The 19572-nt window shown below is 38.5% G+C and overlaps 1 protein-coding gene across 4 annotated transcripts in view; it reads right to left on the bottom strand.

Moving 5' to 3' along the window:
- Window positions 1–1989: 1989 nt before the first annotated feature.
- Window positions 1990–19572, bottom strand: part of kif26a (kinesin family member 26A) — an 89038-nt gene continuing 71455 nt past the window's right edge. For 3 of the 4 annotated variants that reach the window (XM_004917188.4, XM_002939734.5, XM_012969324.3), the window contains 11 exons: window positions 18092–18301; window positions 17270–17363; window positions 15533–15795; window positions 15101–15284; window positions 13763–13922; window positions 12582–12744; window positions 8654–11867; window positions 7240–7409; window positions 6812–6835; window positions 5246–5396; window positions 1990–3319 (listed from right to left, as the gene is read on the bottom strand). In XM_004917188.4, the coding sequence (XP_004917245.2) occupies window positions 3141–3319; window positions 5246–5396; window positions 6812–6835; window positions 7240–7409; window positions 8654–11867; window positions 12582–12744; window positions 13763–13922; window positions 15101–15284; window positions 15533–15795; window positions 17270–17363; window positions 18092–18301 (4812 nt within the window). In that variant the 3' untranslated portion in view covers window positions 1990–3140. The remainder of the gene's footprint in view (window positions 3320–5245; window positions 5397–6811; window positions 6836–7239; window positions 7410–8653; window positions 11868–12581; window positions 12745–13762; window positions 13923–15100; window positions 15285–15532; window positions 15796–17269; window positions 17364–18091; window positions 18302–19572) is intronic. The other variant, XM_004917189.4, reaches the window with a different exon arrangement.

Raw genomic sequence — 19572 nt, 5'->3', positions numbered from 1 at the left:
AAAAAAAATAAAAACTACTGAAATTATATACAGTCTACCACATCATAAAATATAAATGACTAGCCTTCTGCAGTAGAGTAGTAGTGTGTGTGTGTGCACTACAGGGAGATAAATATTTTGCAGATACCAAGTCCAGAAAGGGCAGTTTTAACAGGCTGCAATGTGGATGGCAGGCATCAAATAGCTCTGGAGACTGGGAGCTGTAGTTTAGGACTGTTGCAGGGCAATGTCTTTGGGTGTGAGCAGAAACCCGTGGCCATCCAATTGTTTAAAAGACATATATACAGTATTTAATTACATTTTGAAAAACTCTCTTTTGTGTTTTAATAAGAAAATGTAATCACGTGATTCATTAACTTTTTTCCTCATCATGATTTATGGCTTAGACAGCTACTTCTAACATAACATTGAGACCCCAGTGGTCCATGGTTCTCTCTGAAGAGCTCTGTTACATAACTGCAGGATTTGGACCTATTAGCTGGATTACATAAAACTCAGATACAAAAGCTTAGGGCAAAGAAAACAATACATATTTTTAAATATGTCATTTTATGAAAAATTTTGTATATTTGAAAACAGGAAACTATGCAGAACTAATATGGACTGTGTTAGTAAATTAACCCTCTACCTTGCTCTTCTGCAAGACAATATATTATCAGTTTTATTATGCCTTAAGGCAGTGATCCCCAACCAGTGGTTCGTGAGAAACATGTTGCTCTCCAACCCCTTGGATGTTGCTTCCAGGGGCCTCAAAGTAGGTGCTTATTTTTGAATTTCTGGCTTGGGGGCAAGTTTTGATTGCATAAAACCCAGTGTAAAGCCTAACAGAGTCTTCTATAGTCCACATAGGGGCTACCAAATAGCCAATAATAGCTCTTATGTGCACCCCCAGGAACTTTTTCCATGCTTGTGTTGCTCCAAAACACCTTTTCCATTCGAATGTATGAGTATAAAATGTTTGGGATACCTGTCTTATTTATTTTGTGGGCCCCAAATCTTGAAGAGCCAGCCCGGATTTGTGGAGAGGCCACAAAGGCCCGGGCCTAGGGCAGCAGAAGTTTAGGGGCGGCTCCCATACGGAGCAGTCGGGACCTCGCGGCACTCACGGCTGGCGCGCGGGGGGGGGGTGTTTTGCGCATGGGTGGAGGGGGGGGCAACCAACAGGGGCGGCCTCGGGGCGCCCAGAAGACAAATCTGGCCCTGTTGAAGAGATGACTCCCCTGGATAAGTTATTCTACATTTTTACTTTCACAGCTGCATTTAGTTCACTTACATTGCTGGCTTCATACTTAGTTTTGTTATATGTAAATATTCTATTCTACAGTACCTTTATATAATCTATTATGGGTTTTACGAACTGGAGTCTGATTGAAAAGGTAAACATGGGCTTCACCTATCTGGCGTCAAAGTCAATGGTTGAGTTTTTTTGTCAGGGTTTTTCAGGTCCAGGTCCCCTTGGAGGTCCAACCCTTTGGCCTCCCAAAAATGTCCCATGGAGCGAGTTAGTTGCTGTGGTAAGCCAAAGATAGGCCTTCCACCAGCGACTCCTATTGCTGCCGGAGCGGTAAGTCACCTGCGGTAGCAGAGATCTGTCATGGGCGACTAATTTGCTCTGTAGGACATTAGCCTAAGCTTTTATTAAGGTTACAGACAGGGACATATTTCCAAGAATATCTAGGACAACATATAGGCTTTCTCCTCAAATCTCACTCCAGTTCCCTCAAGGAGGAAGTAGTCCCATAGTTTGGAAACTGTTGGCCTTATTTGATCTATAGCATTTTTTTCATATTGACACCTACAAATAAAACAGTATTTATGCAGAATCAGCAATTTCTGAACATTACTGAACAACATATAGGCAAGCAGAGAAAGTGAGAGAGAGATAAATAGATAGATAGATAGATAGATAGATACATACATACATACATACAAAGATAGGTGTTTTGTATCAGTATTTTTGTAAAGCAAATATAACACAAAGAAATATTATACTAATAAATTCATCTTTTATTCACAGATAAAAGCTGAACATACTTTACATTTATACAAAGGTTTTGTAAACCCCATATAAAAACAAAATGATCTGAAAATATGAATTATTATGAAATGTAATATTACATACACAAGTCAACCTTTTGAAAGGTGTTTGGCAATCATTCAGAACAGTTACAACGTAGTGATCCCCTTACAAAAATGCACACATTACATGCAGCATGTATAGATTTCTCCTGAGGGTTTGCCTTCCTTAGAAAAATTATAAAAAAGTAAATAAAAAAAGAAAATTCAGAAATTGCATTGTGCTGTTAGAAGAATGAAGATGTCCAACATTTGAGGGAAATGAGGTTCATTAGGCAAAAGAGCCTTCATCAGTTTTTTTTTATCTCAGTTAGTGTTTAAGACATACCGGGAGAACATTTTTAGAAAAGAAATCTAGAAAAACCAAAAAAAGTGAAACGTTATGATAAATTTATAAACTTTCATAATACACTTAGATACATGTTCATAAAAAATATCTCCATTTATTTTTCATTCAAGAAAAGTATTATACAGTTTCGCTCTGCAGCACAAAGCAGCATTTCCATAAAATCAGAAGGCAAATTCAGGTATGAAAACATAATTTACTTATTGCTCCAGCTAAAAAAAACATTTTACATGTAATTTTACATACACTGTACAGTATAAAATATTTAATGGCAATACATTAAACGGTCTGCTTAGGTTTGCTGGCTTTTATTCTAGCACCAAATGAAATTTAAAAACAACATAGTCATATAAAAAGAAGGCACTTTCATTTTTTCTCTCTCTCTGTTGAGAGATGTTTTCCTATAAACCATTTCCCTTCCTGAGGGTCCTCCATTGCAGTACTTGATAATGGGTTGCATGACCTTCAGGTTGCAATTGGCTAAAATCCCTTAGGTGCTGGAGAGGTCTGTGCCTCTCTGGGACCCAAGAGCTAGACACTCCCTTTTACTCTCTGTATAGTTAGGATCTTGAGGCACTGCGTTAATATTCAAACATTACAATTCTTCATCGGCATTAATCCAATCACATTCTTTGCAGGCTTATCATTTCACATTCTAATCTACAATTTTTGCACACACTGCACGACCATCTTTGTTTCTTCATCCTATTGTCCATCTTCAGACTTCCACTTCTCTTCCTCCATCTTGCTGATCAGAGATCATTCCGATGTCAAAGCAGGTCACCATCATAACATGGGACTTGCACACATTAACACATAGTTCAAGTTCTTCGGTGACTTGTTCCAATGCCTCCAGGTACTCCTGTGATTCCTTATCAAGACTGGGGTCCACCTCAACTGTTGATTTATAAGAAAATGAAAGAATTTAGATGGTGCAAGACAATATTTTAGTAGATATTAGTTTATGTTTAAACAAAGGGCCAACCTGTAGCTAAAGTTAATTTCACAGACAAGAAGAATGAAAAAGAAAGATTAACAACCCAGCAACATACACACAGTTTAGTTTAATGTGACCACTCCCTCAAGTGCTTCAAACTTTTGCTTTTTTACAAAGTGAGTGGAGCTTTGGACATGTTTTGTAATGTTCCTATTTAAATTCCACCCATTTTCTTTTGTAATTAAAAGCCTTGAAATTAAAGATTACTTTGGGGGGGTTAGGAGTTGACTAACTTTACAACATGGTCTAAACTTTCTTAAGGGCCCCGGTGCTAGTTATTTATTTAGTGTTGTTGACTTGCTCCACTTAAATATGGTTTTAAACAATTTCATATCTTCGAATACAAATGATTTTAAGCAAGGAAAGCCTTAAAATGATGGTGAATGTAACACTACACAATTTCAATGAATGAAATGGAGATTTTGTCTATTCAAAAAATCTATATTAATGGCAGCACCCTCCGGCCATCACGGTCTCAGGTGTTAGGACTGAACACTTTTCATGTTTACATTTGTTGGTAGAGTAAACAGGACCTGACACATTCCAATTTCCATTACCCACTTGTAAAACTTTTAGTATTGTTCCCCTTGTTTCTTTAGCTTTCACACCAGCTATAACAACAACTTCTCCCCTTACACGTAACTCTAGAAGCCATTACTGATCCAAGCCAATGTATACTTCTGTACACTTCTCCTATTACAGCTGGGATGATAGAGCAGTATAAGGGCATTAAGTGATAGAACACTTTCAATAGAACACTTTCAATTTATTCTGAAATAAATTGTGTGTGTTTTGTGTGTGCTGTGTCACAGGGCCCAATAAAAACAAGGCCCATACATTGGGAGGAGGTTAGATTGAATGCTGCTACCTGGATCAGATGTTAAAAAATAAAATATTATCTGTCTAAAAGTAGGTGTCGGATATAAATAGCATTCTTCCTGCTACAACTACCTGCAGACATAACAGACAATTTATGTTTTGTGTGAACTTTAATGCATTAAATATACTCAAGGGTCTATATATTCTGTGCATGTCCTAAGGACAGCTGCAAATAATGTGAACTGTGTTTTTATGACTTCTGGAACATAAATGCCTGTCAACAGCTTTCTATAACCTCAAGTTTTTTTTTGTTCCAGCTTATTATTTAAAGGGATTCTGTCATGATTTTTATGGTGTCCTTTTTATTTCTAAATTACACTGTTTACATAGCAAATAATTCACTCTACCATTTAAAATGTTATTCTTGAACCAACAAATGTATTTTTTAGCTGTGATATTGGTGTGTAGGCGCCATCTCAGTGCATTGTGCCTGAGTCTGAGCTTTCAGAAGGAGCCAGCGCTACACATTAGAACTGAATCCAAGTAACCTATTGTTTCTCCTACTCCCATGTGACTGGAGGAGTCCCAAGCCGGACTTGTATTTCTTACTATTGAGTGCTATTCTGATATCTAGTGGGAGCTGCTATCTTGCTCCCTTCCCACTGTTCTGCTGAGTGGCTGCTCCAACTTGCAGCTCAGCAGTAAAGTGTGACTGAAGTTTATCAGAGCACAGGTCACATGGCTGTGGCACCCTGGGAAATGAAGAAAATGGATAGCCCCATGTGAAATTTCAAAATTAAATATAAAAAAAATCTGTTTGCGTTTTTGAAAACCAGATTGTAATGCAGGATTCTGCTGGAGAAGCTCTATTAACTGATGTGTTTTGGGGAAAAAAACATGTTTTCCCATGACAGTATTCCTTTATCAAGTTAGTAACAAGAAGCTTGATACACATTAACAACACAAATATATTTTGAAATGATAACCTGGTTGTTGCTAATACATACATTGTCCTCTCCACTTGTGTGGGTGCATCATCAACCTGTGTTTCGTCTCCTCCAACTCCTGTTTCAGTAATTCATACTTTGCTTTAACGTCTTTAACTTTCTGCTGACGTCTTTCTAGTAAACTTAGTTTGGTGCTGAAGTACATCAAGCCCTGAAAATAAAGAAAAATTAATTAAACATTATGAATTATCACAATTAAACACCATGAATTACTATTATTAGATGCTGTGCATCTTTAAAAAAATGGAAAGGGCACTGGCACCTTCAAAGTTTCCCTTTAACAGTCATATCTCCCAGTGCCACCATAGGTACCAAAAGGCACAAGTTGGGAAAACCTTGCCAGCATGTTAACTTTCCCAGTTGGTCCCAATTGTACCTGGGAGCACTGAAGCAATCAGTAGAGATGTAGCGAACTGTTCGCCGGCGAACTAATTCGCGCGAACATCGCCTTTGGCGTTTTTCCGCTGCGTTTTTTCTCGGCCTAAAAACGCTGCACAAGCCACACATGGCGTTTTTCAGCCTAGTACTGGTGTAAGCAAATCCCGTTTCCATGGTGCTAATAGTGCGAAATAGCAAAAAAACGACGCGTATTTCCGCTAGGTCTGCCAGCTGCCTTTGCGTATACATAGGAATAGCTTGCGTTTTTATGCAACGCTTTGTCAACAACGTATTTTTCAGAGAAATTTTTGCCCTTGATCCCCCTCTGGCATGTCACTGTCCAGGTCGTGGCACCCTTTAAACAACTTTAAAATCAGTTTTCTGGCCAGAAATGGGTTTTCTAGGTTTTAAAGTTCGCCTTCCCATTGAAGTCTATGGGGTTCGCAAAGTTCGCGAACTTTCGCACTTTTTGGCATAAGTTCGCGAACGGGTTCGCAAACTTTTTTTTTGAGGTTCGCTACATCCCTAGCAATCAGATCACCTGGTGCTCTTTAATCCTATAGGATAAACAGAACCAAAGTGATCTGCTGTATTTGATCAGCAGAAGAAAATGTAAGTTGTTCTACAGATAATCCACAATACAGCTACTTCCTCACATCGCACTGCTCCTTTCCAATTAGCGGAGTAGCCAGTGGTAAACATGCAAATGACAAATATTAGCTTGTTTAAAGGATGAGAAAGGATTCCGCTGAATGGGGTGCATAAATTAAGGCTAGAGATAGAACATCATTAGCATGCTAAATGTGAAATTCCAAGCTAAATGCAAAGTAAGTCTGAAATTAGTTATGTCTAATTAATTTATAAACAGCCATAAGATTCTGGTGTAATGTATGTAGAGTATGTCAGATACATACATATACAAAACTCCCTTGCTTCAGCTGCAGAGGAGCAGATTATGAATCTATGGTGTCTATGTTTTCACCAGGTAGGAGCACACACGTTTTCATACAATAATAAATCTATAAATCTTCATATAGAGACCCACTGGTACAGCCTAAAGGTACTACAACCGATGAACACAGCATGCTTACAACGTTTGCACCCAGATAGCACAAATAATCACAGATAACCAACAAGCATCCAGATTACTTTTGAAAAGCATTCTATTAAATTTGTAAAAGATCTTACCTTTTCAACATCTTGAAAAGGCTGCTGGGAGAAAAAAATATCAGTTTAGTAATGCCATAAAGTAAAGCAATAAACAAGCACAATGTAAAAGAACAGCAAGTGTGTGCTAACCACGTCTCATTTAATGGCTGTTTCAACAAATCGCTTTATATGATTTACATAAGGAGTTAATGATCCCTGTACAATCCAAGAGCTATAAACTTTTATCCAGCTGGATCAGAAGATAAAGTCTTCTCATAATATATTCATGGATATTCTTTTCTCACATCAGTCATGTTAAAGCAAATTAATTGCATGTGGGAATTATTTCCATTGTCCCTGACGGGTGAAACTCTGATGTATGAATTAGAAAATCAGAACCACTGACTAAGTGTTACCCTGACCAAAGTTAGTGGGCACATTTGATCTGTTACAAAATAACTGCTGACCTCGGGTTCCTCTTGCCTGTGTTTCTGTAATCGCTCCACGTCATCAATCTCGTAAACCTTGATTTCAAATGGCTCTTTTAAATTGCCTGGCAAAGGTGGCAGATCCACCCACTGGCCAGTTGTTGCTGTTTCTGGTAATGGAGTTGGTACAAGTCTCCGACGCTGAAGACCTTTTAAAAAAAAAAACGATTTCTTATTAAAGCTAATAAGCTTATATGTAGAATAGGATATGACCATTTACTGAGTGATTCTTGCAGATCTTGCCGTCTAAGCTCCTTATCTAGTGAAATCACTAAAACTTGAATGTAGTTACTGCATATTCATATTGTTTTGTTGTACCAAGTTTCTATGAAGGTGCTAACTCGAAGGAGTTGGAAGCCACATATCAAAGGTAGTATTTTTATATATATATATATATATATATATATAGATCATGAGCAGTTGAAGCCAAATCCAGCTGTGTATGCTCCATGTCTGCAATCACTTATGAGACAAGATTTAGCAGCATGAAAGGGCATCCTTCAACCCTGCTGCTCTACTGCTTTTTTTCAACTGGTAATCAAAACAGGGCAGACTGGGGAGGCAAACTTGTGCATTTTTTGTGGGGGGTACTCCAAAAATACTACTATTTATGTGAGGATTTTGTTCACCCTCATAGGTCCAGCTTTCAATAACCAAAAAATGGTTGATCAATGTACATTTCCTGTCCTTAAAAGTTCGTGAAGCAGCGGAATCCTAATCCTGTTATCATTATTTCCCTTTAATAGCAGTCCTAAAATATATGTGCATGGGGAAACATGGTTCATGTGACCCTAGGTGCTACCCACTGCACATAACCAAAGTACTGCCAGTTATTTACTCTCCCACAGATGAAACAAAAGGCAAACACAGGCAAAGTATGTTATCCAGATACACACTGGAGAACTGATAATAGGGACCAATGACAGTTTGTATTTTACAATCTAGAGTGCAGGCAAAGTCAGCCTTCAGCACATACGTCTATTGCTTGAACTTGAAAGCAATAGAGTGTAGATTGTAAGCTCATTTGGGCAGGGCCCTCTTCACCTCTTGTATCGGTTATTGATTGCTTTATATGTTACTCTGTATGTCCAGTGTATGAAACCCACTTATTGTACAGCGCTGCGGAATATGTTGGCGCTTTATACATAAATGTTAATAATAATAATAATAATAGAGGCTAAATGTTGCAATTAGAGCCAACAATAACTTTATCTCTAAACAATCTTGGCTACTAGACAGACAAGATGGGCCTCTGAATGCATGCACGGAGATTTTAAACCATGTATGAGTAATATGCAAATGTCTTGTAGTTTAATAACACCTAGGGGCAAACCACAGATCTGAGACACATAAATACTCTGACATTAGAGAAATATTATCTGTCAAACTTTACCTCTTTTCTTTGGGGATTTTAAGCTTCTCATGCGTCCAGATGATGACATTCCACTTTCACTCATGGAATCATGCGCAGAGGATGCACTTCCAGTGGCTTCGCTGTCCCGAATCATGCTTTCATACCCACTGCTGCCACCACTGTGATAAAACAGAGCTGTCCTCCCCATAGCAGGTGGTAACTCACCACTCAGAACACTACTGTTGTCGCTGCCATGCCCACTGCTATATCTTTGAGGTCGCCTTGGTGCCGTAATTTTGCTATAAGGTGAGGGTAGAACTGGAGTCTGCAACTTTTCATCACTCAGGTTTATACCACTGTCGTTTCCACTATCAGAGTCTGTAGATCCTCTAAAATGATTCATTTTTCCAGAGCTTCCAGAGGCCAATTCATTGACCCTATTATTGGCTGCCCGCAGTGCTTGCTTAGTCCCCATAATTGTCCCCCTTGCAGGCTTGGTAGACATGCACTGAACTGGTCGTGAACCTGCCTTTCCACTTGGTGGAATACCAGAATTTTTCCCACTAGGTTGGTTCAGTGACTTAACAGAGGAACTGAGAGATTTTGAACCATTTGTGGACAGGCTGCGGTTTTTGTTTAAATTTGTTGCTTTCTGAGTCAGAGAACTTTTGGCCTGATTAGTTTTGGCAGCTGCTGAACATGTTGGAGAAGAGGTATTAGTAGAAGAGCCAATAGGATTTCCAAGCTTAGGAACTGCTCTTCCTACCTTGTTAATGCAAGAGTTGCTATTATCACGAGTCCCATTTGTTTTTGAGCCAATAGATGTTACGCTATCACATCTTTCAAGAGACATATGGCTCCCATAGCGCTGAACAGATTCATTTTTGTTCACTTTAGCCTTTAAGCTTGATGCTGTTTTAGGCAATGAATTGTCCCCTTTGCAAAATATTGTGTTGCTACAATGTTTTTCTGCTTCTTCTTCAGAACAGTTTCCCTCTAATCCATCTAATTTACTTGCATGCAGAGGTACGTTTTTCTGATCCAAGCTTGATTTCCGTACAGGAGGTGCTGGAGGGACAGTCCCACCAGGCCTGGGCAACATGCTGGATTTTTGCATTAAATTCTTTTTTCCACCTGAAGATTTCAGACTTCCATCTGAAATGCCTTTGGATGCATAATCTGTTTGGGAATTGTATGTAGTTACTACTCCCAGTGTTGTGGCCCCTCTTCTAAGTTGCGGCACTTTAGTTAAAGGCTCAGTCTTTTTGGGGGCCGATTTTGCATCCACTTCACATCCATCAACAACACGCTGAGAGCATGCTAATGTCTGTGATTTCAGGGGTTTGGATGCAGAGCTAATATTTTGTGCAGATTTTAAGCCCTGTTTTAGCTGATTGTCTGTACCAGAAATGGAAGATTTTGTAGACAGTGCCTGATTATCAGACATTCCTTCCAAGGAAGTATCTGCTCTCACAAACCATGGGTCACTAAATACTTGTTCCTTGGAATTCGCTGCATGACCGTGTGTGGTGACTGAGGTAGTATTATGTTTCCGAGGAAGACTGGAATGGATGGTCTCAAACGATATTGTACCCCGGATGCTACTAGATTTGTTACTTGCAGAATGAGCAACTTGACTGGCTTTGGTGAGCTCAGAGATTTTGAAGCTTTTTTCATTGCTGGAAAATAAAGGACTTGAACTCATACTTTCACTCTCCAGTTCTGAAAAGCAGAAGCCACTGTCATTCAAAGAACTTTTCAAGCTTTGACTTATTTGATCAGTATTTTTTTCTGAACCCATATTTAAACACTCTGAAAGCTCATCAGATTTGTGAGAAGAGTGAGGAACAATACTGTTGTAGGTCTGAGCTCTATCACTTTTAATTGTACAAATGCTTACTTCACTAAGCCAGGAACTAATAGATGAACGTCTGCTGCTAATAGTGCATTGATCCTCCGCCAATGGAACCACAATGTCAATATTTACACCAGCAGTTGCGACCTGTGAAGTATATGCATCAAATTCATCATTAATACTGCTGATAATGCTAACTGGTCTAGAGCCAGAGGCAAGGGCTTGTAGTGAACAGTCACTGTTAAAGCTAATGATACTGGAAGGTCTGCCATTGTCAAGAATGCCTCCAATAGACAACTCTTCTACAACAGTGAATACAAGTTCATCTTCTCCATTGAGTTCTACTGGCTTCTGCAATGTCACTGTAGTGGTTAATATGTCTCGGTCAAAACCATTTGTTTTTACAGCTGATCGAAACCTACGAACCTCTATTGGGCCAGGCTGCTTAGGCGTGCTGATGCCAACTGGTAATGTGCTGCTGACTAACTTGTGCTTATCTTGGCATTTCAATTTGCTCATTCCGATCGGAGGAGTTCTGACCCCAACATTATTACTGCTACATGACTGAGAACCAGGAGGTGGAGCTGGGCTGGGAAGATGTCTTCTTGCCATAAGGGCTTTTTCTTTTACAGATATTTCTGTGGCTCCTTTTGGTATTTCCTGTGCCTTACACACACTAGGTGCTAAAGTTTTTTGTAAATCCATGATTGTCACTTGGTTTCCATCTGAGATGCATTCCGGCTTTACATTTTCAGCTTTGGCATGTTGTTGAGGGTGTTCATGTGCAGACTGAGGTGCATTTGTTTCAGAATCTGAAATATTTGGCGGAAAAGCAGTTGAAATAATAATGTTTTGCCCTTTTTTAGGTGAAACCATATCTTGAAAACCAGGTCTTTTACAAATTCCAGAAAGTAATGTTTTTTCCTTTGTTGAATGTACATTGTCTTCATAGTTCATGGCTTTATTACAATGTGCTGCAACAGGTTCTTCAATAAGAAACCTAGCAGGTTCCTCACTTCCGTCAATACACTCTAACCTCTCTTGCAGTTCAGCAAATGTGTTGCATTTTAAATGATCGTTATCAGAACTTCTGATACTAGACAAATTATCTTTACTTCTCTTCTTGAGGAGTGAAGGTATTATGGGAACAAATTCAGGAGGCCCCTCATTGTCAGTCAGTTCTTTGTCCGATAAAGCAGCGCCATTTGGCCCAACATATATCACAGTGTCACACGACTGTTCACTGCTCGAGGAATAATCAGGATCACTGTGAAATCCCAGAGTTGGAAAATCCGGGTCAAGTACAACTGTTCTTTGGTGGAAAGGCCGTATGTGAGGGGGTCTTCTAACGCGGCCTTCTTCACAAGAGCTTTCTCCCCCGGACGAGCTGGAGGCATACTATAAAAGAGAAAAAGAAAGTGTGTTTATAGCACAACAGCTGCAGGCTTCTCAGTCTCACACGTGACCCTTTTAAGGGAGACATATGAAATCCACAACCTTTCTTTATTTTGCGGCTAAGCATTGTGGAGCATCCTCATTTCACTTTATGTAGAAACACAATGACAGGGATAGTTATTTTCAGTGCTAACTATTCACTCCTTTGAGGTTATAACACTGAACAGGGTGCCATCATCTTCATTCTGTAAGCAGCCATATGGCAGGATGACAGTATTAAGCTGTAGTAAGTAATTATTTGAGACAAGTCTAAATGTAATTCAGCATCTGTGATGGTACATAATACATCAACAGAGGGGCACAACGTATACATTTTTAAGATTTTTAATACATATATAAAGTGTATCCTGGTGTTCCATGAATTCAAACAGGAGTCAGGAATGTAAATCTGAACGCTTGATTTCCATTGTTATTCACACTTATAATGACTACTGGATTACACACACACTGCACAGATTCAGTAGGAAGGATCTTTTCAACACTGATTACTTTTTCCTGTACAGTAAAAGTATGATTGGAATTTAAATAGCGAGAATATTGGATCAGTACTAAGCTCCAAAACTCTGCTGCAGAATTTAGTACTTTTGTATTGCTGAGCTGACGTGCTTAGCAATGTAATAGGTTGCTACAAGCATTAAAGAGAATACAATTACTAACCTTGGATTTCTTCTTTTTCATTCGGTGAATGCGAGAAGCAAGCTGAACAGTGCTAAGGGTTTCCTGGTAATTTGCTGGCGAATCTGAGATGTGAGCAATCATGGTAGTCCTGCAGTTGATATTCCCCAGAGATTCTTGCAAGAGCATGGTCAATTTGCTATCCCTATTTAACAAGTGGAAAGCAGAATTAAAAACTTGCACTGAACATTTGCAGTGCTAGAAAGAAAAACATTTATCCTCGGTATTTCAGTACTGAAAGAGCATGCCAATAAGCACGTAAAGGGATTACATTAAAAAATACCAGCTGTTAGCAATGCTATAAATGACAGCTAGCAGTAATTTAACCCACCACGCTGCAATAAAGAGTAAGGCAATTTGTTTAATGTCCCTCTGGCAATGAAGGAATTTATTATTCCCAATTTTGACATCAGAATTTGAAAACAATTCAAAGAATGATGCAATTAGTCATCACTAATCATAATATTGATGGAAAACTATATCTGGTAACTATCCTATTATCTTAACTAACTCAACAATTCTCTGAGGCTGTTTTTCTTCCCAGCTGGTGACCTGTATGCCTAAAGGCCCCAATGGGATGGTTTGGGCTATCATGCAACTTTTTAGCTGTTGAATTATAGTTATCAGTCTAATTTAATCAAAATACAAATCAACATGTACCCAGGAAGGTGCTACCTGGTCTTAATGATTGGGGTATTTCTGGCATGAGGTAAAATGAACAGTCCTACAAGCCTGGCTAATTGCCATGTTCAAGATAGAGTATGCAGTCATGTGGATTGTGGGTAATTTTATTTGATGAACAGTTGGGGTGTCAAGGTGGAACACCATCTTTCCCTGAACAAAGTGCATGGATATTCTGCACATCCAGTACCAATGGTGACCCATGATTTCTACCCTAATAATTTGCAGTACTTTATTCAGTAAGTCAACTGAAGGAGATTTAATCACAGCCAATTTACTGGCCAAAAATGATGTACAAGCAAACCAGCCAAGAAAATTTCTTTACGACTGAACTTCTCATCACTCCAGTTAGTAAGGCCTGGCAAAGTGCCTGCTCAAAAGTGACTTTCCACAAGCAAAGCATTTCACCCTTGTACTTCATATATTGCTATTGAGTCCAACAATCACCTATAAAGCCGAAGCAATATGTGTCTTGTACTTACCTATATGGTATGTGTTTTGCTCCATTGACTAGAGCCAAAATGACATTTCCCAGTGCAGTCAGTGACAGACAGAGACCCCCACATCCATCACGGCTTTTGCTCAGCACTTTTTCACAGCTGCCCAGATCAATAAGGTGCAGTCTGCTCCTTCCTCCTGACACTAAAAAAGTATAGCAAATACTAAATACACATTCTTCTTCTAAATAATAACAGGACATGCAGTCATTGGTACAAGAAATAGCTTGCATGGTAAGTAATTTAATTGTCATTGTATATATATATATATATATATAAAAGAACTAATAAGAACTTTAGGATACCAATTCTTATTTTAACTTCACAAGGCTGATCCAAGCTTAATGCTGATTGGTCACACTGTCTACTGCAATGAATTCCCATAGGAGGAGATAAAATCTGTAAAACTACTACCTCTTTCATACCAGCATAACATTTTCATTTATAGCAGGAGGGAATGTTATCAATATTTGATAAATCTGCCCAGTAATAGTACAGCATAGGTTCACTCATTTATAAAGCTTTTTTCCTAAATATAAACAAAAAAGTACAATTTTGGTACAGTTTTCACAGACTGTTTTAGTGCTTCCCAGTTATACACAATATTGCCATAATTCAAGCCTTCTGCAACTTCCTTCCTTTTCATAATCCCTTGACATTCATCAGACTCACTGAATCTACATTTATGTAAGGAATAATAGGAAACCCTATTGTTGTCTATGAGCCATCTACTCTCATCCAGTTTCTATCTACGCTCCATCTGTAATTCACTACAGAATTATAATTCCCATCCATTGTACATTTCTGCAGAGCTGAGAGGACTATCAAAAGCCCCATGCTGGGTATAGCAAACCATTTCTCCCTCTGGGTTAATTTGAATAAAGATAGTTAAAAAGTATGCAGTATAAATCCACTGAAGATTTACATAAAATATGCTCATTGCTTTGATCCTGATCACCTGATCATTGAACCTTAGTAAGAAATTTCCACAAAAAGCTAATTTATATTACTCAACTGTTATGGTAAAAAAGTTAAATTATGGTGCACACTATTTTTTAAAAGGTTATCTGTTCCCCTCAGTTATTCTAGAAGGTCATACAAGGCACTTTACGACCAAATTCAGTTTTAATTCATGCTATATATTAAGGAACACATAGCCTCACTATATTGTGCTTCACTGGGTTGTGTTCTGTCTAATACAAATATCCCTCAGTTTGTTAAATACAATATGCAGAGAAGGAATGATCTATATAACCATGGGAAATCAGCCTGTCTACTTTGTGTTTAAAAAATAATTTGCAAAGTGTTATTAAAACAACATACTTCCTCCCTTTCCACTCTTTTCCATGCGATACTGATATATATGAAGAGTGAAAAGCATATGTGAGTTCCTTCTTTCTTCTTCATCACAGTCTGGTCGACTAGTGCTCCTGGCCGCAAGTGCTGCATCGAGGAAGTGAGCCGCTTTCTCTGCTGTAGGGGCTCTCAGCTCACTCTGGTTTTGAAGCTGAATGCATTAAAAAGAAAGCAAGGTTACTAATTAGGATGAGGGCGAACTTTCCTCCTTGACTGATGATCCCCCATGAGAAATCAAAGAAAACAAATATGTAAGCCATGGGAGAAGGGATTCTGGCATAAAGGAAAGAGAGTGCTTTAGCGGGTCTACAATGTAAGGCTGACGAGAAGCCAATCTTATGGAAACGCAATTACAGCCTCGTGGAGAATAGATAAATGATTCAAAATGTTTCATTATACCTGAGTTCCGCAGATCGGATCTTCTCGCAGATAGACCCCAGGGGACTGGCCATCTTGAAGACTCCCCGTGGCTTCCTCGGCTAACAAATCCTTCAGGTTTTCATCTTTGCCGAAAATCTCAACAGCAGATACTCGAATAGAGAAGCGAGTTCCAGTTTTCTCTTTCCGTTCATTGATTAGTTTGAAAAGCCAGGAGATTGCACATGGGATGATGCCAAGGCTTTGTGTAGAGGCATCTTTGCCAATCATGGTGTAGGATTTACCTACAGTGACAGAAGAGCTAGATTGTAATTGTCTTCTCAAACAATACAGTCATTTGTAAACACAAGCTGCCTTCAATCTCCATACTAATGTCTGACTATGAGGCTATAAATATGGAATGCTCACTATGAAGTTTTTAACACCATTTATACAGAACAAATAGAATTCATTTGTTTTTTTTTATAGGAGAATGCACACTTATACAGTGAATTTCTATTGTGTTTTTAGAATGTGCCAAACATATTGAAATGCAGAGGAGTACTTCTTGCTTAAGGAAATGGCTAATAAGAGATTTATTTGTAAACATTACAGGAAAATTCTCTTGAAAATAATTACAGTTCACTTTAATGATACAGTATGAAAAGGTGCATTCATCTGCCCTGCTGGGACTTTTGAAGAACATGGCTTAGATAGGATATTTTGTGTATGTGACATGTTTATTTCCAAGTTTATTGCTTGGTAAAAGAAAGGCAACACAATTCTGCTGCTGCTCACCACTATTTGACCACTGGGGCACTGTGTTCTAATCTATGGATATTATTTCCCATTATTTTAGCAAAAAAACATGTGGTATTCCCACATGTCTGAATCTGCTGATAAAGTCCTATCTGTATGACATTATGTAAGAGCAACAAAACACAACACGCACCTTTTTCCTTAGTGGCTTATGTAATAAAAACAGCAATATTTGTTACAGGTATAGTTACTTATAGCAACTGATCATCATATATCATTTATTGGTAATATGCTTGAAAGTACATCTTATGGGTTATTATCAAACTTTGGAAAATGTGGTGCCTTTCTTATATTTTTTCTTTAGTCGTTATTCATTCTACAGACATTCAGGCAACCTGGTTAGTTCACATTTACATAGGTGCTTAATAATACAAATGCAATTTCCAATAACAACCAACCAGCAACGAGAGGTTTGAACAGTCTAGTACAATAACAGCAAAAATCTGATTGGTTGCTATGATCTGACTGATAACTGCACTGGTGAAGTGCAGAAACTATGTTCATAATTAACCCCTTTGGAGTCTATTCACAGCTGAACAAAAGAGTGCAAAACTACAGCACGTTATTGGTCATTTGCTGCATTCTACTAGTAGTAGCAGAGGACCCTGATCTGAACATCATCTGACCAAGTTGCATAAAAATCAATAGAGAAACTGCCTTATGAAGTCCTTATGTTTGCCACTTCAAGTTGCTAGTTTCAGTTTCGGTTGTCAAGAAATCATGCCATGATTGTGAGCAACCTCCTATTAACCCTTCGCTGACTATAACTGCTGAATTTCCCGTTTTTGTGCTTAGAATTTGTTATCTGAAATGTGGAAGAAGAAATTAATCCAAACAAGTTCTGCGACTAATTAAAAACAATAATCTATTTCCACTCTTTATGGTTGCTGCGCCAGAAACTGACAGCATGTAATTACCAAGCTGACACAGCAATTAAGTGTAACGAATCTAGGAACTCACCAAGCCTGACGTGACCAAAGCAAAATATACATCCATCTGCACCATTCACAACAGACTGGATTACTTCGGCAACTGTTCCAGAGCAGACCTCGGCCTAAAGGGAAAGAGGAACAAAGAAATGCCTTCAAAACATCTTTAAATGGATTTCTAATGATTTGGCTATTGGGAGTCAATGACAATTATTGTTGTTTGTTAAATCAAGTGTGAGAATGTGTGCATGTTTGTTTTTGAGTGTGTGTAATAATATATTAAGTGCTATTCCTACAGGTCATTTTATCTGTACGATTAATACATTGTTGGTATAGTATTAATATGCCTTATTCATTTTAAACACTGTGAATTAAATGTGTATGCAAGGATAGTATAATACACCAAAGTAAAATAATGTATGTGTGTTGTAGTGGGAGGGATTTGGAGCCAGCGACATACATTCTCTGATTAAACAATTTGGTTATGTCTACTCTAACTGTAGGAATATTAGTCCATGTGTGGAAGCCTCCAACGAGTGTTTTGAACAAATGTACTTTTGTATAAATAACAAAAGAATTGATCTCCCAGGTTGGCCAATGATCTCCACGGAAGAATGTATATGGGGAAATGAATGCCACATTGGATGGGGTTAAGCTCATATAGTGATGCAGCTGCCTAAACCTCAGCTACAGATTACAGATTACAGATCAAGATTCTGTAATCTACAAACTTCCAACAGCAGATTAGGGTATGGACCCATTTGTCAATTCTGTTCAAAACTGCATAGCACAACTGTCTAGTCTCTTAGAATGAACATGTTTCAAGCAAACAAATCCCCATTGTATAAAGTACCTGAGAAGCATCTTGTGGAAACACTGAATCAAAGGCAAACATCTTTGGAACAGCAACCACTGCTCTTCTATGAACGGAGACAGATGGGCCACAAGTAGATGGATCATATAGTGTCACTTGCTTTTTCCGTGGATCCACTTTCAGGAAGGACATCGATTCAGATGTATTTTGAGGTCCTTGGAATGGGCAGATTCTCACCATTATTTTCACCTACAACAAAAGGGACCAAAAAATGTCAGACTTTTGGCTGGAAGTGAAATTAGAATTGAAAATGAACCTTTTTTTACAAGAACTAAAAAGAACAGTTTGTATAGTGTGTGTGTTTTGTGTTACTTTGTTCTCATCAGTTCATAGCTGTGCCCTCATTAGCTCATTGTCCATGCTTTGCGTTCTTATATGATGCAGACAAAAAAAAACAAGTTTTCTTAAGACCTTGTTAATAAAGGTTATTTTCAGAAAGGTTGATCTATTGTTGATTAAGGACTAGCTAGTGGAGTTGGCAGGGGGCCATTGTTTTGGTGGCTGCTAAGATTTTAATGATTCTGGCCCACAGTAGGAAGCCAATTCTCAAGCACAGAGGCTAGTACAACAGAACCTACAGCTGCCAATGAATTACTTTAGACAACTATACTTCACAAACTCACACTCAGAGGGGTAGAGAAGAATGAATGAGCAAAGCAAACTTTTCTCTGGGTGACAATGGGAGAATAAGAAGCAGCCACAATATTTACACAATGCTACAAGCCTGGGGAGTTGGAGCCAAATGGATTTAAGATGAAATGACACTTTAGGAAATCCTGTGGTGCTTTGCTTCAGCGGTTTTGAACTGATGCAGATCCCCTCCCTAAGTCAACAGGAATTGTACTGCTGATTGCACATAGGGTGTGACTCTTACCAGATGTGGCAAGTGGATGTGACAAAATGCCATATTTGCCATTGCCCACAATAACCTTGGGGGGGGGGGGGAGGAATGCAAGCAAAGTCTAGTCCAGTAAAATATAGCAAGGTACACTAATTGAGTTTACTCAATATCATCTTTGCCTGTGTTTATGCATATTCCCTATGATTAAGTACCATGATGTACAAAAAGCATCAGGCATTTTATTGATACCTGTACAGTATATTAAAGGCTCATTTTTACTAAATATCTACAAGGGGTGGTGTGCAAGCTTCTTTAATTGCTAGAAAAAGTAGTGTTTCTGATTAACCCCCATAGTTTAAGGGACACCAAGAGACCTATTTTTAGGATACATTATGATACTGCCTAACAAGTACAATGCAGCTCAGAACAGAACAGTTTTTGGCTGAAAAATCAAAAAAGCATTAGTACCTTTCACTCACCAAGCATAACATATAAAGGTTTCACCCTAAAAAAGGTCAGAGCCTGAAAATTGCTCTGTATTATGAAAGAGCACTTCAAAGGGAGACAAGGCACTCCAGGTCACCTTAAACCCACATTGTGTTTCCTTTACAAAAAAAAA

The sequence above is a fragment of the Xenopus tropicalis genome, chromosome 8 (genome assembly GCF_000004195.4).
Source record: "Xenopus tropicalis strain Nigerian chromosome 8, UCB_Xtro_10.0, whole genome shotgun sequence".
NCBI lineage: Eukaryota > Metazoa > Chordata > Amphibia > Anura > Pipidae > Xenopus > Xenopus tropicalis.
This window is presented reverse-complemented; position numbering and strand designations above follow the sequence as displayed.